Source organism: Podarcis melisellensis (assembly GCF_964234715.1).
Source record: "Podarcis melisellensis genome assembly, chromosome: 9".
Classification (NCBI taxonomy): Eukaryota; Metazoa; Chordata; class Lepidosauria; order Squamata; family Lacertidae; genus Podarcis; species Podarcis melisellensis.
In genome coordinates, this window is record NC_138541.1 from 24,285,218 (window position 1) to 24,304,574 (window position 19,357).

At 42.0% G+C, this 19,357-nt stretch overlaps 2 protein-coding genes across 4 annotated transcripts; both read left to right on the forward strand.

Moving 5' to 3' along the window:
* Nucleotides 1–1,302: 1,302 nt before the first annotated feature.
* GAR1 (GAR1 ribonucleoprotein) lies at nucleotides 1,303–7,834 on the forward strand. 3 transcript variants are annotated; one of them, XM_081925453.1, is made up of 7 exons: nucleotides 1,303–1,407; nucleotides 3,528–3,747; nucleotides 3,844–3,998; nucleotides 4,729–4,788; nucleotides 5,448–5,586; nucleotides 5,919–5,993; nucleotides 7,284–7,834. In XM_081925453.1, the coding sequence occupies exons 2-7, from the start codon at nucleotides 3,537–3,539 to the stop codon at nucleotides 7,295–7,297; spliced, it is 654 nt and encodes a 217-aa protein (XP_081781579.1). In that variant the 5' UTR covers nucleotides 1,303–1,407; nucleotides 3,528–3,536; the 3' UTR covers nucleotides 7,298–7,834. The 3 variants fall into 3 exon arrangements, with proteins under 3 accessions (XP_081781579.1, XP_081781581.1, XP_081781580.1); XM_081925455.1 differs by having other exon boundaries at nucleotides 5,448–5,571; XM_081925454.1 differs by lacking the exon at nucleotides 1,303–1,407 and adding an exon at nucleotides 1,601–1,709.
* A 144-nt stretch (nucleotides 7,835–7,978) lies between these two features.
* Nucleotides 7,979–19,193, forward strand: RRH (retinal pigment epithelium-derived rhodopsin homolog). The gene is made up of 7 exons (XM_081925268.1): nucleotides 7,979–9,320; nucleotides 11,987–12,177; nucleotides 14,977–15,076; nucleotides 16,919–17,072; nucleotides 17,732–17,900; nucleotides 18,599–18,777; nucleotides 19,000–19,193. Exons 1-7 carry the CDS (start codon nucleotides 9,215–9,217, stop codon nucleotides 19,103–19,105), a joined length of 1,005 nt encoding a protein of 334 aa, XP_081781394.1. The 5' UTR covers nucleotides 7,979–9,214; the 3' UTR covers nucleotides 19,106–19,193.
* Nucleotides 19,194–19,357: the final 164 nt, after the last annotated feature.

Consider the following 19,357-nt stretch of genomic DNA (forward strand, 5'->3'; position numbering starts at 1 on the left):
GTTCCTGCACCTGAGGGTGGGCACCATTGCCATTTTAAGAGAACAAGGTTCATGGTGAGTTCCGGCACATTAAGACATACATTAAAATGGCTTATCTCCAGGAATTTTGTCATGGGTTTAGGGACCCTGGAGGTCTGCATGTCTACATTCTGTAACTTCTCTTGCTGTACGCCAATAGTTATTTGGAAAGAACAGTTCTGTTTTGGCTGCTTAGAAATAAGCACCACTCAGTTCAATAGGGATTAATCTCAAATCAGTGTGCAGAAGACTTTGGGCTTTGTGTGATTAAAATACACGTATTTCTTTCCCTTTAAAAACACAGTAGCTGATTTCTCAGTAATTCTTATCACTGATGATTAGGAAAGAAGGAAGTAAATAGAAAATTAGCCCTAAAGGTATTTCCCGCACTTTGCCTGATTTAGTAATGTATGCGGCGTATAAAAACCTTTCTGTTGTTTCCGTCCAACAAATACCCAGTAATCAAATGCAGTGTCAAGGAATTTTCTTAATAACTAGCATTCAAAACGCTAGTTTGGAAACAATTTTTGCATGTAAAATTCAAAATAAAGTGAATAAGCATGTTTAGATATTTCCGTAAGAATGCCCACAGCTACAATAGACATTTTTATTCTTACTGTTATAATAATTTGATTTATTATATGATACATAAGGAAACACCAAAAGATTGAGGGAAAATTCTATCAAAAAAATTTTTTCCCTGGAACCTGATTCTTCAGATGTTTTGGACTACGACTCCTATCAACCGGCTCTGATCAAGGATACAGACATACATTTTGTCCGCAGCAGTTGACAAAAAACTTCACATTGGAAGTTTCGCGTCCCACCGTTGTAGCAACACAAACGTATGGCGACACCAGCTTCCATCAGGTGCATGCAAACAACACAGTAATGTGGAAACAAGAGAATTACGAAAACAGACACGGCGTACATTTTTTCCGCAATATGATTTATTACAAGGTGCGGCTTCTGCTGCCGCCAGTGACGTCCGAACTGTGCAAAATACTGCAAATTTTATAAAATGCTGCAATTTTCTCTCTGTGTGTGTGTGTTTCTGCTGCACACGAACACACACTCCGTGAGATAATCCGGAAGGTAATAATATTCCACGAGACAACCTGCGCCCTGCGAAGCTCCGGGCGCCCGTCAATTCGCCTGCCTCGCTTCGCCGATGGGCTCGCCCTTCCTCGGAGAAACAAAGCGTCTCTATGGTTGGCTACGCGTCGTAAAACGGAAGCGCGTGATTTTACGGCGGGCCTGCGATTGGCCGGATCGCCGGCAAGCGTGGAAGGAGAAGGAGGGCCGCCGGAAGTGGCCTGAGAGCGTGAGTCCTTGGCGGAAGAGAGGTGCGGCCACGTGGGGAGGAAGAGCGGAGCGTGCTGCGCTTAGGTGGGAGATCCTGTTAGAGTCGGAAGGGACCCTGAGGGTCATCTAGCCCGACCCCGTGCAATGCTGCTTGCAGGGGCTTGCCACGCCTCGCAGGCGCCTGGAGCCCGTGTGGGCTGGGAGGAGGGGGGGCGGGGGTCGTGGTTGCTGCTGCAGCCTTGCTGTGCTTCTCTGCAAAACCCCGGGTTGGGCGCCTGCTTCTGAACCTCCTGGCCGTTTATGCAGCGGGGCTGTGTTGGGAAATACGTGGCTCTTAGCTTGGGATGTGGAACGCACTTACTTGCGAGTAAACCCCATTGAACTCGGTGAGGCTTACTCCTAAGGCGTGCTATTAAAACGACCCACTTCCTCATATGCTGGTTTATGCCGTTGAAGGCTGCTGCCGCGCCGCCGGAGCAAAATTTCTGTTCTCATCCTGAAGCAAAGTTCTTAACCTGAAGCACTATTTCTGGGTTAGCGGAGTCTGTAACCTGGAGCGTAATGTAATGTAATGAAGCGTATGTAACCTGAGGTACCACTGTACTGAAGAGTAAATAACACTTCAGTATAAGTTTAGTGTAATATTTAAGTTGAAAGCGGTGTAAGGAAGATAGTGGTGGGTGAAGAAATAGCTGTTCCCATTCTCCCTTTGTTTTAAATAAAAAACAGTACTTGCTATATGTCCTTTCATAACATTGATAGAATGCCTATGATGATTTGAGTATTTAGGTAAGGTTTTGGTTCACTTTCATGGGCCAAATGATAAAGTAGTACCATTTTAAATAACTATGGTTCAAATTAAAGGTTGCTTCACTCCTTGAATAGTACTTAATTTCTTAATTTCACCTTTTGTTGGAATAAAGTTGTGTTGTATAACGGAATTGAAATGTAGGGAGTCTTATTCATTTACCAGGTGTCTTAGACCAGGGGGTGGCAAAGTTTACCTTACCAGGGCCAGTTCACTCCAGCGGAGATCCCACTGTGGGCTGGAGCACCCACGCCCACGATTTTCTGCATCTGCGCAGACGCGATTTCCGGCACCACAGAAGTGAGTCCCCGTGCCGTGCTGCGCCGGTTTAGCGCAGCGTGCAGGGACTCGAGTGGGCTCCTTGGTTCAGGGGTGGCTCATGGGACGGTTAAATGACCCCCGTGGGCCACTTGTGGCCCATGGGCCTTAGGTTGCCGACCCCTGTCTTAGACTCATGGTTGCCCTTGGCAGACTAGTACCTTCCTACTCCCTCATTTAGCTCATGAATGTGGTAGGCTTGCTGTCTAAAACTACAAGTACAGTGGTACCTTGGAAGTTGAACGGAATCTGTTCTGGAAGTCTGTTCAACATCCAAAACGTTCAGAAATCAAGGAACAGCTTCTGATTGTCTGCAGGAAGCTACTGCAGCCAATTAAACATTTGGGTTCCAAAGAACGTTCACAAACCAGAGCACTCACTTCTGGGTTTGCAGCATTCAGGAGTCAAAATATTTGAGTTTCAAGGTGTTCATCAACCAAGGTACAATTATCTGTTTGATTTGATTCATATACTGTGGTACCTAGGTTTTCGAGCGTCTCAGAAGCCGAACGTTTCGGATGCCAAAAACCTGGAAGTAAATACTTTTGTTTTCGAACACGCCTTGGAAGTGGAATGGCTTCCGCTGTGTGTTTTTCAATTTTCTCCATTGAATTTGCAGCCAGCCCCTTTGTGCCTCAGTTTTTGAACATTTCGGAAGTCAAACTGTCTTCTGGAACGGATTACGTTCGAGAACCAAGGTACCACTGTATTACAACTGCTGTGTGGAACAGCTAAGGAATCAAATATATCTGTGCATCTAGTTTTTGGATAGTTGGTGCAACTGAAATGTGAAAACAGAATGTTTTTTATGGGAGAAAAGAATCTTTTGTTACAGGAATTTTATGATGATTAAGTGACTGTTTGATTTCGATAACCTAAAAAACCCAAACTCAAAACCTAACATCTTACGCCTTCAACGTAACTGATCTTTTGAAAAGTATTTTGGATGATGTAGATTAATGCATGATAACGCTAGTGAATGCATGCAGTTAAATGATTGTCACAAGTCTAGAGTGATTCAAGCGCTACAGAGATATATAGGAGTGCTGCTGATTTTCATGAATTCTTTACTGAACAGAAGAGAGTCATGTCGTTTCGAGGAAGAGGCGGTGGTGGAAGCTTCAATCGTGGCGGTGGCAGCTTCAATAGAGGTGGTGGCAGTGGTGGCTTCAGCCGAGGTGGCGGTGGCTTCAATAGAGGTGGACGGGGTGGTGGAAGAGGTGGATTTGGCCGTGGAGGTGGTGGACGAGGAGGCTTCAACAGATCATATGACCAAGGACCTCCAGAAAGTGTAGTCAGTAAGTTACAGTCATTTCTTAACGTACATGAAACAAAATGTTTAGATCCTGACTTTGAATTCCTGATCTCAATATGTTTCCTTTTTTTATTTACAGTCCTGGGAGAGTTTATGCACCCCTGTGAAGATGACATTGTTTGCAAATGTGTGACTCAGGAGAGCAAAGTACCTTATTTCAATGCACCCGTCTATTTAGAAAATAAGGAACAGATTGGGAAAGTGGATGAAATCTTTGGGCAGCTCAGAGACTTTGTATCCTTTAGTTGTGTACTTTTGAATGTTTGCAGAAGATAAATTACTAGCATTTCCTCTCTCTTTAATTTTCTAGTGTTCCATAATCTAGAACCTAATTTCAGTATATCTTTTAAGATTAATCTCAGCCTTGTATTTTATCCATTTACCTGGTTTTCTGTAGTTCATTCAAGCAAATGGGCTGTTGGAGAAGGGGTGAAATGCAACCCCACACATTACCTTCGCACCCAGAATAGAAACTTTTTTGTGTGGCTAACCTGTGCTTTTACTCACGCAAGGGGCTTGTACAGAGATGGAATCGTATGTCTGCCATCCCTTCCTATGAGTATAAAGCAGGCATGATTCTCTCAGCTGATTTACAAAGTTAGTTTGTTGGGATCTCCATTTGGTATCTCTCTCTGTGGGGGAAGACAAAGCTTAATGTCCACATAGGGATGTGTGTAAGAGCATCTCCACCCCCATCGTTCAGTTTGGACACTGAGATCCAGCTCCAAGGGTCTTCTGGCAGTTCCGTCACTGCAAAAAGCAAAGCTACAGGGAACCAGGCAGAGGGCCTTCTCAGCAGTAGTGCCCTTCCTGTGGAATGCTCTTCCATCCGATGTCAAAGACATTTCTAATATAAATGACAAAAAAGCTGTAATAAGACTCAAGCATTGCTTGGGCACTTTGCATCCATATGAAAAGAATTGGACATGCATTTAATGTAATCTTTCCTAAACAAGTCAAATAGTATTTTTCAGTCAAATTGTCGGAAAACATGAAGGCTACTTCCTTCAAAAAGTTGCAAAAGGTAAAGTACCTATTACCCAGTGTTTCATAATTCTGAACTTGGATAAGGTGCATGAAAGCTCTCATACCATGGGGTGTTATTTAAGCTTACCTTCTAAATGCATGTGCAGTAAGTATTAATGGTATGTAAGTAGTCATTGAGTGACACTCAAAATGATGTCACGCGCAGAAGCAGCGACCCGTGCAGACCCGGGTTGCGTTCTGCTCATGTTGCGAACGGGGCTCTGGAATGGATCCCGTTTACAACCAGAGGTACCACTGTATTTATTTCTTTGGTTTTAAATAGAAGTAAAACTATATACGTATGTAATATCAGTGTTCAATTGCTATTTAATTATTGTTTTTCCCCTATGGTGTGACAGGTTCCCATTCTTATATGTAAGCTTCCTTGAGTCCTGTCAGAGAAAAAGGCAGGAAATAAATAAATATCATTGTGATGCTGTGAAACTTGATATGTCTAGCATTTGTTTCAGTGGGATTTGGTGATGACTTTACATGGATCAAGAAAGCAGTGAAACATAGGGCTACAGCAACACCTAGTTCTAATATTAGCTGTTAAATCTAAAGTAAACTTGTTTACTCTAACTTTTAAGTTATATACACATGTAAGAAAGGTTTTGGACAAAACCTAACCTCGGCCTTTCCCCCGCTCCCCCGCAGTTTTATATCGATCCAGCAAAATTGCTCCCTCTTCAGAGATTTTTGCCAAGGCCTCCAGGTGAAAAAGGACCTCCGAGAGGTGGAAGAGGAGGCCGTGGTGGAAGAGGAGGTGGCAGAGGTGGAGGTGGCAGAGGGGGAGGTAGGTATTGTTGTCTGGATGCATGAAATAAGGTGGTAGACATATCTCTCTCTCTCTCTCTCTCTCTCTCTCTCTCTCTCTCTCTCTCTCTCTCTCTCCTCCCCCCCCCCCAAAAAAAGTTGGAAAATCCAGGTCTGGAAGCAAGATGTTCCTGATGGTTTTGGAAGTTGTACTACCTCATTGCTGTCATAAAATATACCTATGTTTTATTGTGCTTTTAATTATTTTTTTATTGTGCTTTTAATATTCTTTTGGGAGCCGCCCAGAAGAGCCGGGTATTAGTATTATTAATTAATTTAATTAATTAATTACCTTCTGCTTTTATTTTCCAGGTGGTTTCAGGGGTGGCAGAGGTGGTGGAGGGTTCAGAGGAGGACGAGGTGGTGGAGGTGGCCGAGGATTTAGAGGTAAGTATAATGGCAACATTACGGAATTAATTACCTATGGTACTGTTTCTGGTAATATATCTATGCAATATTCAGCTACCTTTCTCTTACTGTGACTTAAGTAATTGTTTTAAACCTGTTTCAGAAAATGTAGGGTTCCTTGGAAATTTATCAAGAGCTCCTGATCCTTACTGGATGATAGGTTTTCTTAAAAGCTTGTTCACAAGTACCCATTCCCCCCCTGCAATGTGCAACCAAAGGAGAGCATTGGATGTGCTCTGTGGTGCATGTTAAGTTCACGCACAGGGCACTGGTGATGATCCAAGGATCTGGTAAGGGGTCCAGTGAAATTCTGTACAACATACAGCATAACCCCGTAGTGAATGAACAGAGGAGTTCTCTGCAGTGTGGACAGTGTTTGTTGATTGTAAAAAGCTTTAAAACTACCAGGAGTAGAGTCAAGGCCATCGGTATCATTCTTTATTGATTGATTGATTGATTGATTGATTGAATTGCTATCCGGCTCTTCCTCCCCAAGGAGCCCAGGGTGGCAAACAATTCCAAAACAGAAGCAAAGCAAAAATGTTTTAAACCGATTACAGCATTCCAAAAACAATTACAATGGTAAATGTCTAAAAGCAGTTACACCTAGAAACATACTTGATCCAATGATTTTGAGGTTGACAGCAACAATATTCTTCAGCCACCAAATCCCCGGGTCAACAGAAATGTTTTCAAATTTGCCCTAAAAGTTTATAATGATGGAGACAGGTGAGGTGCAGAGGTCCAGCTACTCCAGGAGGGCTTGCTGTTGTTTGGGTAGGCGCTCCAAGCTGAGCATATTCTCTCACCTGAATTTGTCAAGGCACTAATAGTTAAGTAATATTTCGGAAGATGCCCATTTTGATGTTCCCACATGTAGGATGTTGCTACGTTGGGGCATTGTAACAGCAATACGGAAGGAGTCTTGCAAGTGTTTGTAACAGTGTTGTTACTACTGTTGGTAGTAATCCTGCGCAAAGGTGCTTATGGTAGTGATGGGAAACACTTGGGAGCCCCATTTCATGTTACTTTTCTGGGAGATCCTCACATGTGAAGCTGGCCTTGGATAGAATACCCAGCCAAACTTCTACCAGTAAATGGTAGAATGTTATCTATAGTGCTTCAGTGGAATGTTAAAACCACAAATGCAGATGTTTACAATATTGCAGGCACTACAACAACAACCTACCCGTTTGTTATAAAAACTTGTTGCGTTTTTCCAGGCTAGATGGGAATGATGACCTGATTTGTGTTTTTCTTTCAAATTAGGCAGAGGACGTTAAGTGAAGATGTTGTGGGAAATTCCAAGTTAATGGTTTCATCTTCAGAATTTAATGAGAGTTCTTTTTTATGAACTTGAATGTCGTAAAGTGGACTTTTAATACGTTATTGTCTAAAGGAGCGAAATACTCTCACACATGTCCCTGGATTTCTACTGAGACGAACCAGTTGCAGATCTACAGATACTTCTCTTGAAATCCCCTTGGACCTCTTGTGCTCTTGACATTAAACAGAATGTTGTTTTTAAACACTTTTTATGAGCTCTATTTTTTTAGTCAAAAACTCATCTTGAAGTTGGGAAACCAGTGACTTCCTAAACAATAACTTAGAAGATGGTCTGCTCAATTTATTTTTTATTATCTGTCTTTGTATTTTGGTTTTTGTCAGTCTTCAAATAGTGTTTCATGGATTCATACAAAATTGTATCAAAACAACTTGAATATGCTTTCGCAGTTATATTTAACTTGGGTGTCTAATGAATGATATGTCTAAATGACAAAAAATTCTTGTTTTTAAAAAATAAAATTGGTAATAACTTAGGTTTAAGCTCAAAAGTATAATTGATGGGCATTTGTGCTAAGTTCATTTATCCATTCACACATCACAGTAAACCATAGTTAATGGTTTATTGTGTACACATCTAAGAGGGCCTTTTAGTTACGATCCCTTGCTTGGTGTTATGTCCAAACCAGGCATCATGGTTTGTTTCACTCCCAGCAAACCATAATATGTAGCCGTGGTTTGTTCTTGACTTACTGATTATGATTTGTTTGGGAGTGAAACAAACCAAGATATCTGGTTTGAATGTACCATAATAACTTGGAACCAGCAGGGAGGAAAGAAACTGGCATTATTTCACTCATACACAGCTATCCATAATATGTGGTTGGCTGCTTGTGCCATCAGGTCCTAGTCTGTGTGTCACACATCGAATGCTCTCACCTGGATGTTTTTATGAATGCCATTCCACCAATGAAACTTCAAAGAGTTCAGCTAGGAGTCTTTTCCAGCCATACCTGGAGTTGCTGAGGATTGACTCTTGGGCCTCAACTCAGCCATTGAGCTACAGTCCTGATATAGATAATGGACTCCATGGACAAATAATCAAAGTTGATGCTCTTAAAGCAGATACATTACAGGTATTTCGAGTTGGGATTTCAAATCAGGATGTGAATCTTCAACCTCTTCTTGCAAATATAGTGGTACCTCGGTTTAAGAACAGTCCTGTTTATGAACAATTTGGTTTATGAACTCCGCAAAACCGGAAGTAGTGTCCCGGTTTGCGAACTTTACCTCGGTCTAAGAACAGAATCCGAATGGTGGAAGGGCAGTGGGAGGCCTCATTAGGGAAAGTGCGCCTCTGTTTAAGAATGTTTTTGGTTTAAGAATGGACTTCTGAAATGGATTAAGTTCATAAACCGAGGTACCATTGTAGATGGAGATGTGTTTTGCCCTGTCTTTTGCAATAGTGGGGTTTTTTATAGTTATTGTTTTGCTTAATAGCTTTTAAAAACTTGGTTTTCAAATGCAAACATAGACATGATGAACAATCAACTCCTGCCGGGTTTTTTGAAACATTAAAAGAAAGAAAATGTGAAGTCCAAAGTGTGGGGCCTATGCAGCCGCTAATCTCTTTAGTAATAAGGCCATGAACCGTAAGGATTTTGTTAAAAATGCGCTTGCAGCTCTGTGCTGTTCTTTGTTGAGCTAACAAGCCTTCCCCTTTCATAGTTTGGGAATGTAAACCCCTTTGCTCTTGAGTGGAAATCCATTTGGGAGCTTTTCAGCAGGGAAGAACTTTTATAGTCAGTTTTGCAGGGCAAGGATCTGCCTACAAAAGCTGGGGATGTGTGTGTATTTCGAATGGCCATTTACAGGATAACCCTGGAGGGTGTTTTTCCAATTTTATTTCCCCTGCAATGTTTTTGAATGATTCTGCTAACTTTTCGGAAAGTGAAAATGAACCTCATTCAGCCTTTTCACAGACTGAGCACAACATAGTTGCAGCTTATTTGATAACAGCAGGTATGAATGTTGATGGAATTTGTGGCAGGGGGAATGAAAAACCAGGATTTAAGACTTGGAATAGGGGCATTCTGTGTCATGCAAGTGCAAAAAAAAAGCTGTTAATTGATTTTTGTCCAGCATTTTCTAAAGATAGGTAAGATTTAGAACAATCAAATGTGAAATGATAAAGCTATGATCTTAAACAAGTATTGAACATGCACATTAAGGGTGCAATTCCCTATATGCATATATGTGGAGTGGATGTGACTCGGATGGTACATGTTAACTTGCAAAAGAAATGTAATTTATTTAGATTTGTAAAATGATGTGTTTGTCACTGTTTTGGGAGCCATTTATCATAAAGATAGAAGGTTGGACCTGGACGCAGTCTTGCTTAGAGTGGGCTAACTGAAACCATGGCTAACTTTAAGTCCCAGTGGCCTCTGTTTGTCTACTGAACATTAATGGCTTTGTCTCCAACCCGTAGCTTTGAGGAATAAAAAGTATGCAGATTAATTGGCTCTCAGCCCTATGTTTACTTCTCCATATGAAGTTCTTTGTTTGCTAGTTCTATGCTGGAATGGTTTGAGAGCTCAGAGAGTTCACCCATTTTGCATTCCTCTCTACCTTGTTCTTGGTTTTGGGGTCCTCTGCTGCAGCCACTAGTGGCAGCCAGTGAATGATTAAGCAATACAGCCTCAAAACTATCCTCAAGAAGCAAGTGGCTTGTTATTTCAGCAGCTCTAACTCCCATTTCCCGTAGCAGTGGTTATGGAATATATTTTAAAAATAACATTGTGCATGGATTGGTCATAATTTATTTCCACCTAATATAATCTTACATACATTTGATGGGAGATGTTGGAATTGCTCGTGAGGGAAGAGCTCCAACTATAGGTCCTTGTTTCAGCTATATGTTTTGTTGAAGACTCAACAAATAACATTTGAAATAACATTTGTTACCTAGATGTGCTCTAGGTCAGTAAAGGAGGTGGCCAGTGTGAGCAAGAATTCTCTTTAAAGATTGAGTAGCTTATTATGATGTATACAACAAGCATTGTCATGAGTTTTGCTTCTAAAGGAGCCTGTTGCATAGTCTCAAAAAGGCTAGAGCATCTATTTTGGCTGAAGGAGTGGCTGTACTGGGAGATCTGGGGAGCTATTTTATGCAGCAAAGCGACGGAGGAGGTCATAGATGCAAAGGCTGCCTCCTGTCATCAATATAAGATTCCACATTCTGTGAGTAGGTGGTGGTTTTACTATAGGTCGGGTATATTGCATTATCTTTTTTCAATTAAATAATTTTCTAGAAAAGTTTTTTAAAAATTCAAATTCTTACAGTGCTATATTTTTAAATGGATGTTTTTCATTGTAGCAGTTGGATCATAAATGCTTTGACCCATTTTGCTTAAAGATGTCACTCTCTTAGATGCCAGTCTTATCACGATAAATTGAGTCACAGTTTTCTTAGAGGCAAATCTTTTCCTTTCAAGGGAAGACTCACTGTGCAGTATTGTCAATGTGACAGCGTATAACAAATGCAATGCCATCTGAGAGTTAATCTTACTGCCAGAGTGCTCAAATTTTAGTCACTATTACTTTTATAGTCACAAACTGAACAAATGACAGAATTCTACAACTTTTCTCTTTAAATGCACTTTTTGCAATTGGAATGCTGAACATGTTCTGTTATCTTCTGGGCTTGTGTCTTATGTTACTTTGTGTAGGAGGAGAAAATATATAGATACACTGAGTACCCACTGATGGCCTGACACCTTATAATAAATATCAGCGTATATGCTGATGAAGAAGTAATGTTTTATTGTTGCTCTATTTGCTTCAGACTGTATTGCTTTAGACAAAAAAGCTTCAAAGAAAGCAAGGAGCTGTTTTCTGGAGTGCAGCTCTTTGATGCAAATTAGATGTCACCAACCTTTTTGGACCTGTGGGCACATAGTGATGCTTTGTTGATTCTTACTGCTGAAAATAGGGCTTGGTGATCATAGAATTGTAGAGATGGAAGGGGCCTAAGAGTCATCTAGTCCAACCCCTGCAGGAATCTTTTTGCCCTACGTAGGGCTAAAACCCATGACCCTGTGATCAAGAGTCTCATTCTCTACCGACTGAGCTATCCCACTGAACTTGTTAAACTCTTTGATTGTGTTCCTAAAGGGTATAGATTAAGTGATGGGATGGTTCCTGCTCACTGATTTGTACACAGGACCATGATTTATTTTGACTGCTTTGGATAAGCTGCAGGATCCAAATGCTTTTCAAAGGCAGCCCCATATAGAACATACTACAGTAATCCAGTCTTCAGGAAAGCAGGGCATACGGTATGTTAGGTACAATATTGCTGAATGCATGAATAATTCTGAGTTGGAAAGGGTTGAGGTAAAGAAGAGAAAACTAGTCAGGCAGTTTCATCCATTTTCAAAACAAACAAGAGCTTTGTATAAAAGCATGCAGCACAACATTATAAGACTGTATTAACATTAGCATACAGAAGCCTATACAAATGTATTATTTACTGATTCTAACTCCTGAAAATGTACCACAGGCCCTATAGCCTATATTTCTAAATTTTAGCCATAATAGAGTTGTGGGTTTTTTTTTTTTCCTTTCCAGAATGCCAATGTTAATTATTTGCTATTGTTTAGTTTCCCTTTTTGGTCTTTTAACAGGAGTCGTAAGTCTTCTGAGTAACATAGTGGTCCTAGGCATCTTTGTTAAATATAAGGAACTTCGAACAGCAACCAATGCCATTATTATAAACCTGGCTTTCACCGACATTGGAGTGAGTGGGATTGGGTACCCCATGTCCGCAGCTTCAGATCTGCATGGAAGCTGGAAATTTGGCTATGCAGGCTGCCAGGTACTTGGAAGTTAGAAATGAAAGACCAATGCATGTTCGTGTTTATCCCTGTTCCAGTTGAAGTGCACATAAGGCCTTTGGTTGATTTGATTGACATCCTATGCCCTTCTAAAATGTGGGTTTTTGGGGGGAGAGGGGTGATTGGGTTGTTGTTTTTATTTTGATTATATATTTTGTGGTTTTATATTTTTATTTTGTTCTGTGAACCGCCCTGAGACCTCCAGGTATAAGAGGGCAGTATTAATTGATTGATTTGAATGCATGTAAACAAGTGAGATGCATCTAGGCCATTCCTACAATTGTTCATGTTCCATTCAGAGCACAAACAGTGATGCAGACCTAACAGCCACTCCATATGTTACAGCAGAGGCACAGTTATTATGGAATAGGACGTACCTATTTTCAGTGGAGAAATGTTGGAGGGTATGCATGTTCCCAAAGAGCAAATAGCTGATAAAATAGGTTCTAGAGAATTTAGTGAACAAAAGCTTATGTCACAATAAATCTGTTAGCTTTTCAGATAGCACAAAGCTCTTTGCTATCCGCTACCCCTCTGTAAGCTGGAAATGAGGCATTTCAGAATTGTAAGTTAAAACACATACTAAATTCGGCTTGCCACTAGATGGCTGCCTAGAGTAGAACTTCTGACTCCTAGCACTGTCTAGCTATTCATAACATTTTTCAGCTGCAGAAACTATTAAGGTAAAGGTAAAGGGACCCCTGACCATTAGGTCCAGTCGTGACCGACTCTGGGGTTGCGGTGCTCATCTCACTTTATTGGCTGAGGGAGCTGGCGTACAGCTTCTGGGTCATGTGGCTAGCATGACTAAGCCTATTCTGGCGAACCAGAGCAGCACATGGAAACGCCGTTTACCTTCCTGCCGGAGTGGTTCCTATTTATCTACTTGCACTTTGACGTGCTTTCGAACTGCTAGGTGGGCAGGAGCAGGGACCGAGCAACGGGAGCTCACCCCATCGCGGGGATTCGAACCGCGGACCTTCTGATGAGCAAGTCCTAGGCTCTGTGGTTTAATCCACAGCACCACCTGCGTCCCTGCGAAAACTATTAGGGGTGACAAATGGGCAGAAGACCTGATGGGTAAGGGACCCAGCACAGGGGCAAAACACTTCACATGCCACAGGCCCCACAGTGCCTCCAGCTAAAAGGATCAGGGAGTAGGTGAAAATAAAGAACTCTGTTGGAGAGCTACTGCCAGCTGGAACAGGAAACAGAGCTTGAGATGATGCCTTAGGCCAGAGGTTTTCAAACCTTTTGAGTCCACACCTCCATTGACCAACTACGTTCTTTCTGTAGCACCCCTGTGGAGCTCAGGAGCCCAGTTATGTCACCCCTTGTTCGGCAGCCTCTCATCCTTTTTCAAACACCCTCCCTTGTGGAGTGTTCCCTCAGCCTCCTCTCCTCTCCCATCTCCTTGGGAGTCCTCCAGGCAGCCATCGCAACCCCCCCCCCCCCCGTCTCTGAAGCTCCTTAGCTCCTGGCAACCAACATCCCTTGGCCAGCCACAGAGGCACCAATTGTCTGGGGAGCTTGTAACCAAGGCTGCTGCAACAAACAGCTGTGCAAGCCTTTGGGAGGCAGAGACACAAGAGGGCAACAGAGGAGGGAGGGAAGGAAGGAAGGAAGGAAGGAAGGAAGGAAGGAAGGAAGGAAGGAAAAGAGGCCAGTGTTGCCTGTGGAACACTAGTTGTAAACCCACTGAGGCTGTGAAATATACTCTGAGTCGAGTGTGGATTTCATGCTCTTTATTCAGCTCATAGTAATGAGGAATGAAAGTTTCCCCAAAATATCTGCTTTATATACATTATTAACACAATGGGTCGCACGTAATTGGCTAATTCTGGGATTCTCCTGTAGGCCAATCAGGTTGCGGATTCACTTCCACCTTGAGCTGGATTGGGTGGCTCCTGTGAACCAATCCTCCTGCTGCATTGTTCTAGGACCAATCAGACTGCTGCATTCTGAATCCTATTGTTCTAGGACCAATCAGACTGCTGCTTTTTTGGATCCTATTCAACTCAGTACATAACAGGCTGAGTCAGACCAGTGGTCCATTCTTATCAGTATTTATGCTGGAATTGTAACAGAGAAATGTCAGATTAGTAAAAATATATAGATGAAATGGCAATTCATTTACCAGAAAAAATAAAGCAGCAAAAAAAGTATATAGATAGCACCATCCACCTATAAAAAGTTACAGAATCAATCGTCAATCTAGTCCACTCTGTTGGAGAGGATGTTGGCATATGGGGGTTTATCTCCATATGTGGTGGAGCTGCAAGAAGGTTCAGTCCTTTGGGGAACTAATTATGAATGAAGTATATGTTGTTACAGGTCAAACAGTACCCTTTGGTCCCCAAATAGCATTGTTCGGCTTGTTTGCTGATGATTTAGAAGATCTAATGTAGACACTGGAAACTTGGTTGGAAAGTGTATGGAACATTTCCCTCATGGAAAAGTTATCAAAGCAACTTAAAGCTCTAAAAAAACATGAGACCCAAACACAATTTTGAGGAAATTATATGTATTATATGTTTATGGCTCTCTCTGGAACAGCTTGTTAAGATATGAACAGATAACAATGCTCAACTAGCCAAAATCCAACACGTGAACTTCAGTGTTACCTTTTTTTAAAGCTAAACCCTATATTATTTGGGGTGGATTTATGCAACAATGCATTATAACTGCAAAAATTACAGTAACAAGAATCAGAGTTCAAAACCTTTGAAAACAATGACGATTATTCCTTGAAAATGATTATATAATTTCTCCAATTTCAGATCTATGCTGCTTTAAATATCTTCTTTGGAATGGCAAGTATTGGTTTGCTTACTGTTGTTGCAATCGACCGTTACCTGACAATCTGCAAGCCACATATAGGTATGTTATATTCTTGCACAAACAAAAATCGCAACTACTGTATAAAACACAATATAGGTTTTGGTTATATTTTATTGCCTAAACTCATGAACTGGTTTTGTATGCAATCTGATTTTTCATGTAGCCTTTTTGTTATAGATGCTTGAGTTGATTGTCACTTACGCACAGCAGGACCAGTTGAGCAAACAAATGCTACAGAGTTTTGCCATTTAAAGCATCAGCAGTTCTGTTTGCTTTCTTAGTGCTCTTTGGAAACTTTGTTACCCACACAGAGTTAACCAAGTCATATTTTAATAAGGTTTATGAGATCCGGCACTTGAGAAATTGAAAGGGGTGAAGACAAAAGCAGACAATCTTGGTGACCAGTTTGCATGGGGGGGGGGGTGTAGAGGGAGATTCAACTGTCATAAAACAAGATATAGGTAGGTAGCCGTGTTGGTCTGCTGTAGTTGAAACAAAATAAAAAGAATTCTTCCAGTAGCACCTTAGAGACCAACTAAGTTTGTTATTGGTATGAACCTCCGTGTGCATGCACATTATGTTTGTATCTGAAGAAGTGTGCATGCACATGAAAGCTCATACCAATAACAAACTTAGTTGGTCTCTAAGGTGCTACTGGAAGGATTTTTAAAAATTTTGTTTTGTGGCTGCAGTGCAGCCACAAGGCCCAGAGCATTGATAATCTGGGAGCAGGAAAACTAAATGATGGTTTCGTGGGCAAAAGCACCATTTTAACATTTTACTTACTTATCTTGCATTGGAGATCCAGCACTGAGCAACTTGGGATAGATTACTGTCAGGGAACTGCCATCGCAACTAGCGGAGGAGGTGAGGCTCCACAGCGATGCTGGAGAGGGGCCAAGCAAGGAGAGGGGCAGGTCTCCGGCTGGGGAAGATAATCAGCGCTACACCAGGGATAAAGGGGGGCCGATGGGGGAAGCAGAGAGGAGGCTCCAGGACTCTTCGCAGGAGACCAGTGAGGAGAGCACAGGTCCTCCGCTACCCAAACCCACCCTGCGCAGAAGACTTCCGCGCAGGGAAAGTAGGCGGTGACTTGGCGTCAAAGAGCTTCTTTGCTGGAAGAGGTTCAAGAAACGCCCACAGACGGATTCTGCTAGCGACTGAACAGCCACGAAGTGAAGGGCTGTCCAGCCAGGAAAGGTTTAACCAGGCCACCTAGCCAGGAGTGGCGGCAACTTACTCATGAGCAACCCCATATAACCATTACAATTACCTTTCAGGTCTCTACTAACTCTAAAATACTGTGATTAGGCACACAATGAAGCTACCTTGCTGAACCTAATCCCATGCATGCTGCCCTGAATTCCATCATGGGAGAAAGGTGTGATATAAATGAAAATAAAGTACAGGGGTAATCCAGTTAGTGAAAAGTTCACGGTAGGTGTGGGGAACCTGTGGCTCTCCAAATGCTGCTGGAGTGCATCTCCCATCATCCCTGAACACTGGCCATTCAGGCCGGGGCAGATGGGACTTAGCAAACCAACAGCATCTTGTGGGCAGTGATAGGTTCCCTATCCCTGGTTTTGGGGAATGGTGTGTTGTCATCTCTTGTCTTTTGGGGGCCACCTTTTGATTTTAAGAAGTTTGTTGATGGAGGGGAAGATAAATGCTTCCATTTCATGTATGAAGCCAATATATAATTTGGGTATTAATATGTCTGAGGGCTTTCTTGTGTAGATCTACAATAAGTGTAGATTGATTTTGTGTTTTTATACGTTTATACAGTTCTGTTATCATTAAAACACTGTGATTACTTTAGTGTAAAATGTTATAAGCGACCAGGGAGAATAAACAGAGGTTTATTCTGTTTTGTTCCCATAGGTAGTAGACTTACTGCTAACAACTACACAGTTCTGATTCTTGCTGCCTGGATCAATGCAGTCTTTTGGGCCTCAATGCCGATTGTGGGCTGGGCAAGCTATGCCCCAGATCCAACTGGAGCTACCTGTACAGTGAACTGGAGGAAAAATGATGCGTATGTTTTGACTTGTCGGGTAGTACGTGTGTGTTTGTTCGTAAATTTGTACTGGGCTTGTGTCAGTGCAGCCTTACCATAAAAAGTGGCAAATATTGAGACTTTGGTGGGGAGGAAAGAGCTTCTAAAGAGAACAGAAAGGTTTCCAAACTCTGTTTTCTCCTCCAAGAATATAAAACATGGGTTTTAAAAAATATATATTGTATTGATTTTACATTTAAATTATTTTTTGATTATCTTATCTTAAATAAAAGTAAGGTTTTTTATTTTATTAAAAACCCATATTTAAAGTCTTCATAGTGCACTGTGAAAAGATTGGAGTTAGGGACTCAAGAGAGTCTGACTCCCTACTAACTGTTGACAAGGGTAAACAAACCCTTGTGGGCAGTTGTGAAGGTCACAAGCCTTTTTTATATTCACTCAGAAGTAAGTGCTATTTGGTTCAATGGGAAATACTCCCTATTAAGTGGGTATAGGATTTCAGGCTGTGTTTCTAAACTCAGCCAAAATTGAGCCACTATTGATGGGTACAGTATAAAAAAAAACACTTTTAGAACACCTTGCACAGTGCATAAAATGTTTCATTCTAATCTTATAGTTAAGCCAGGATGGAAGGTGGTGTTTTCTAGTCATCTTCTTTGGGCTTTTTACACTTTCAGATCCTTTGTTTCTTTCACGATGTCTGTGATTGCCGTTAACTTTGTCATCCCGCTATCGGTCATGTTTTACTGTTACTTCAATGTTTCGCGAACTATGAAGCGGTACGCCAGAAGCAGTTGCCTGGAGAGCATCAACATAGATTGGTCTGATCAAGTAGATGTAACAAAGGTATGGTCATTCTGGCAGAGCTGCCCTTTCTGTTTCAGTGGGGAGGAAATCAGTTTATTTTGCACATTGAGGTGCTGAAACAAATCATCAGATCATAAGATGCTGCCTTAGACTGTATCAGACTATAGGTCCATCAAGTTCATTCGATTGATTGGTTGCGGTTCCCCAGGGTTTTAGAAATGGGGCTTCCCAGCCATACGTTCTGCATGAAAAGCCGTTGCTCTATCACTGAGCTACATATGTTCATGCCAAACAGAAATACGATATACTAGGGCACTGTTACCCAAACTTGGGTCTCCTGCTGCTTTGGGACTACAATTCCCACCATCCCTGACCACTGGTCTTGCTAGTTAGGGATGATAGGAGTTGTAGTCCAAAAACACTGCACTAGGGGTTGCCGCCCCTGCTCATGTCACTTGACAACTCCGCCACCCCTCGCCATCCACCTTGCCAAACCAAATTCCTTCCTTTACACCTCACAAAACCAAATATCTTCACAGCTCCTTCAAGCCTCCCTCCTCCCACGTCCTCACATCTCCTCTGTGTCTCTCCATCCCTACTTTATTCCAACCTTAGATGGGCTTGTAACAAAAAAGGGGGACTGGACAGAATGAAGGTCTGAGGTAACGATCAAAGAGATGCTAGAACAGAACTGGAAATATTTTGGGACATCACACTTTGTTCATTTTCCTTTACAGATGTCCGTTGTCATGATTTTAATGTTCCTGGTGGCGTGGTCACCATATTCTATCGTGTGTTTATGGTCTTCGTTTGGGGATCCCAGGAAAATTTCTCCTGCCATGGCAATTATAGCGCCATTGTTTGCCAAGTCCTCCACATTCTATAATCCCTGTATTTATGTCATTGCGAACAAAAAGTAAGTGGTTCACTTCTACCACAAATTCTGTGGGGAGAGAATGTGTTATAATTGTAAATGTGAGAGTTCTGGTGTGATGCAGTGGTTAGACTGCTGGACTTGGACGGTGACGCTCATGAGTGTCCTTGAGCCATTCACTTCTTGGAGGTGGAATTCTTGGGATTTGAGGGATTGGCATGGAATTCATGCATCCAACACTGAAAGGATTTCTCCCTCTTTCAGGTTTCGAAGGGCCATCTTTGCGATGGTCAGATGTCAAACACGGCAGGAGATCACAATCAACCATGTCTTCTTGCCAATGAGTGCGTCTCAAAGCACAATTACCTAAGGATGCTGATGGAAAGCATTGCCTCTATGTTTACTTGCTTGACGAATCCCTGGAAAGAAGCAAGTCTGATCTGTTTTGCAGATAGTTGTGTTACAAGGCCTTTGCTTACTTTCAAGTCATTTGACTCCATAGCTGGATCCTGTGGTAGCTATGATGGTAACAAGCACCATATATTTTATTCCCCGAGATGTACCAGGGTCCTGGCTGGCCCAGGCTGTATGGTTGCTGACCCCTGGTGCCAAGCTATCTGCT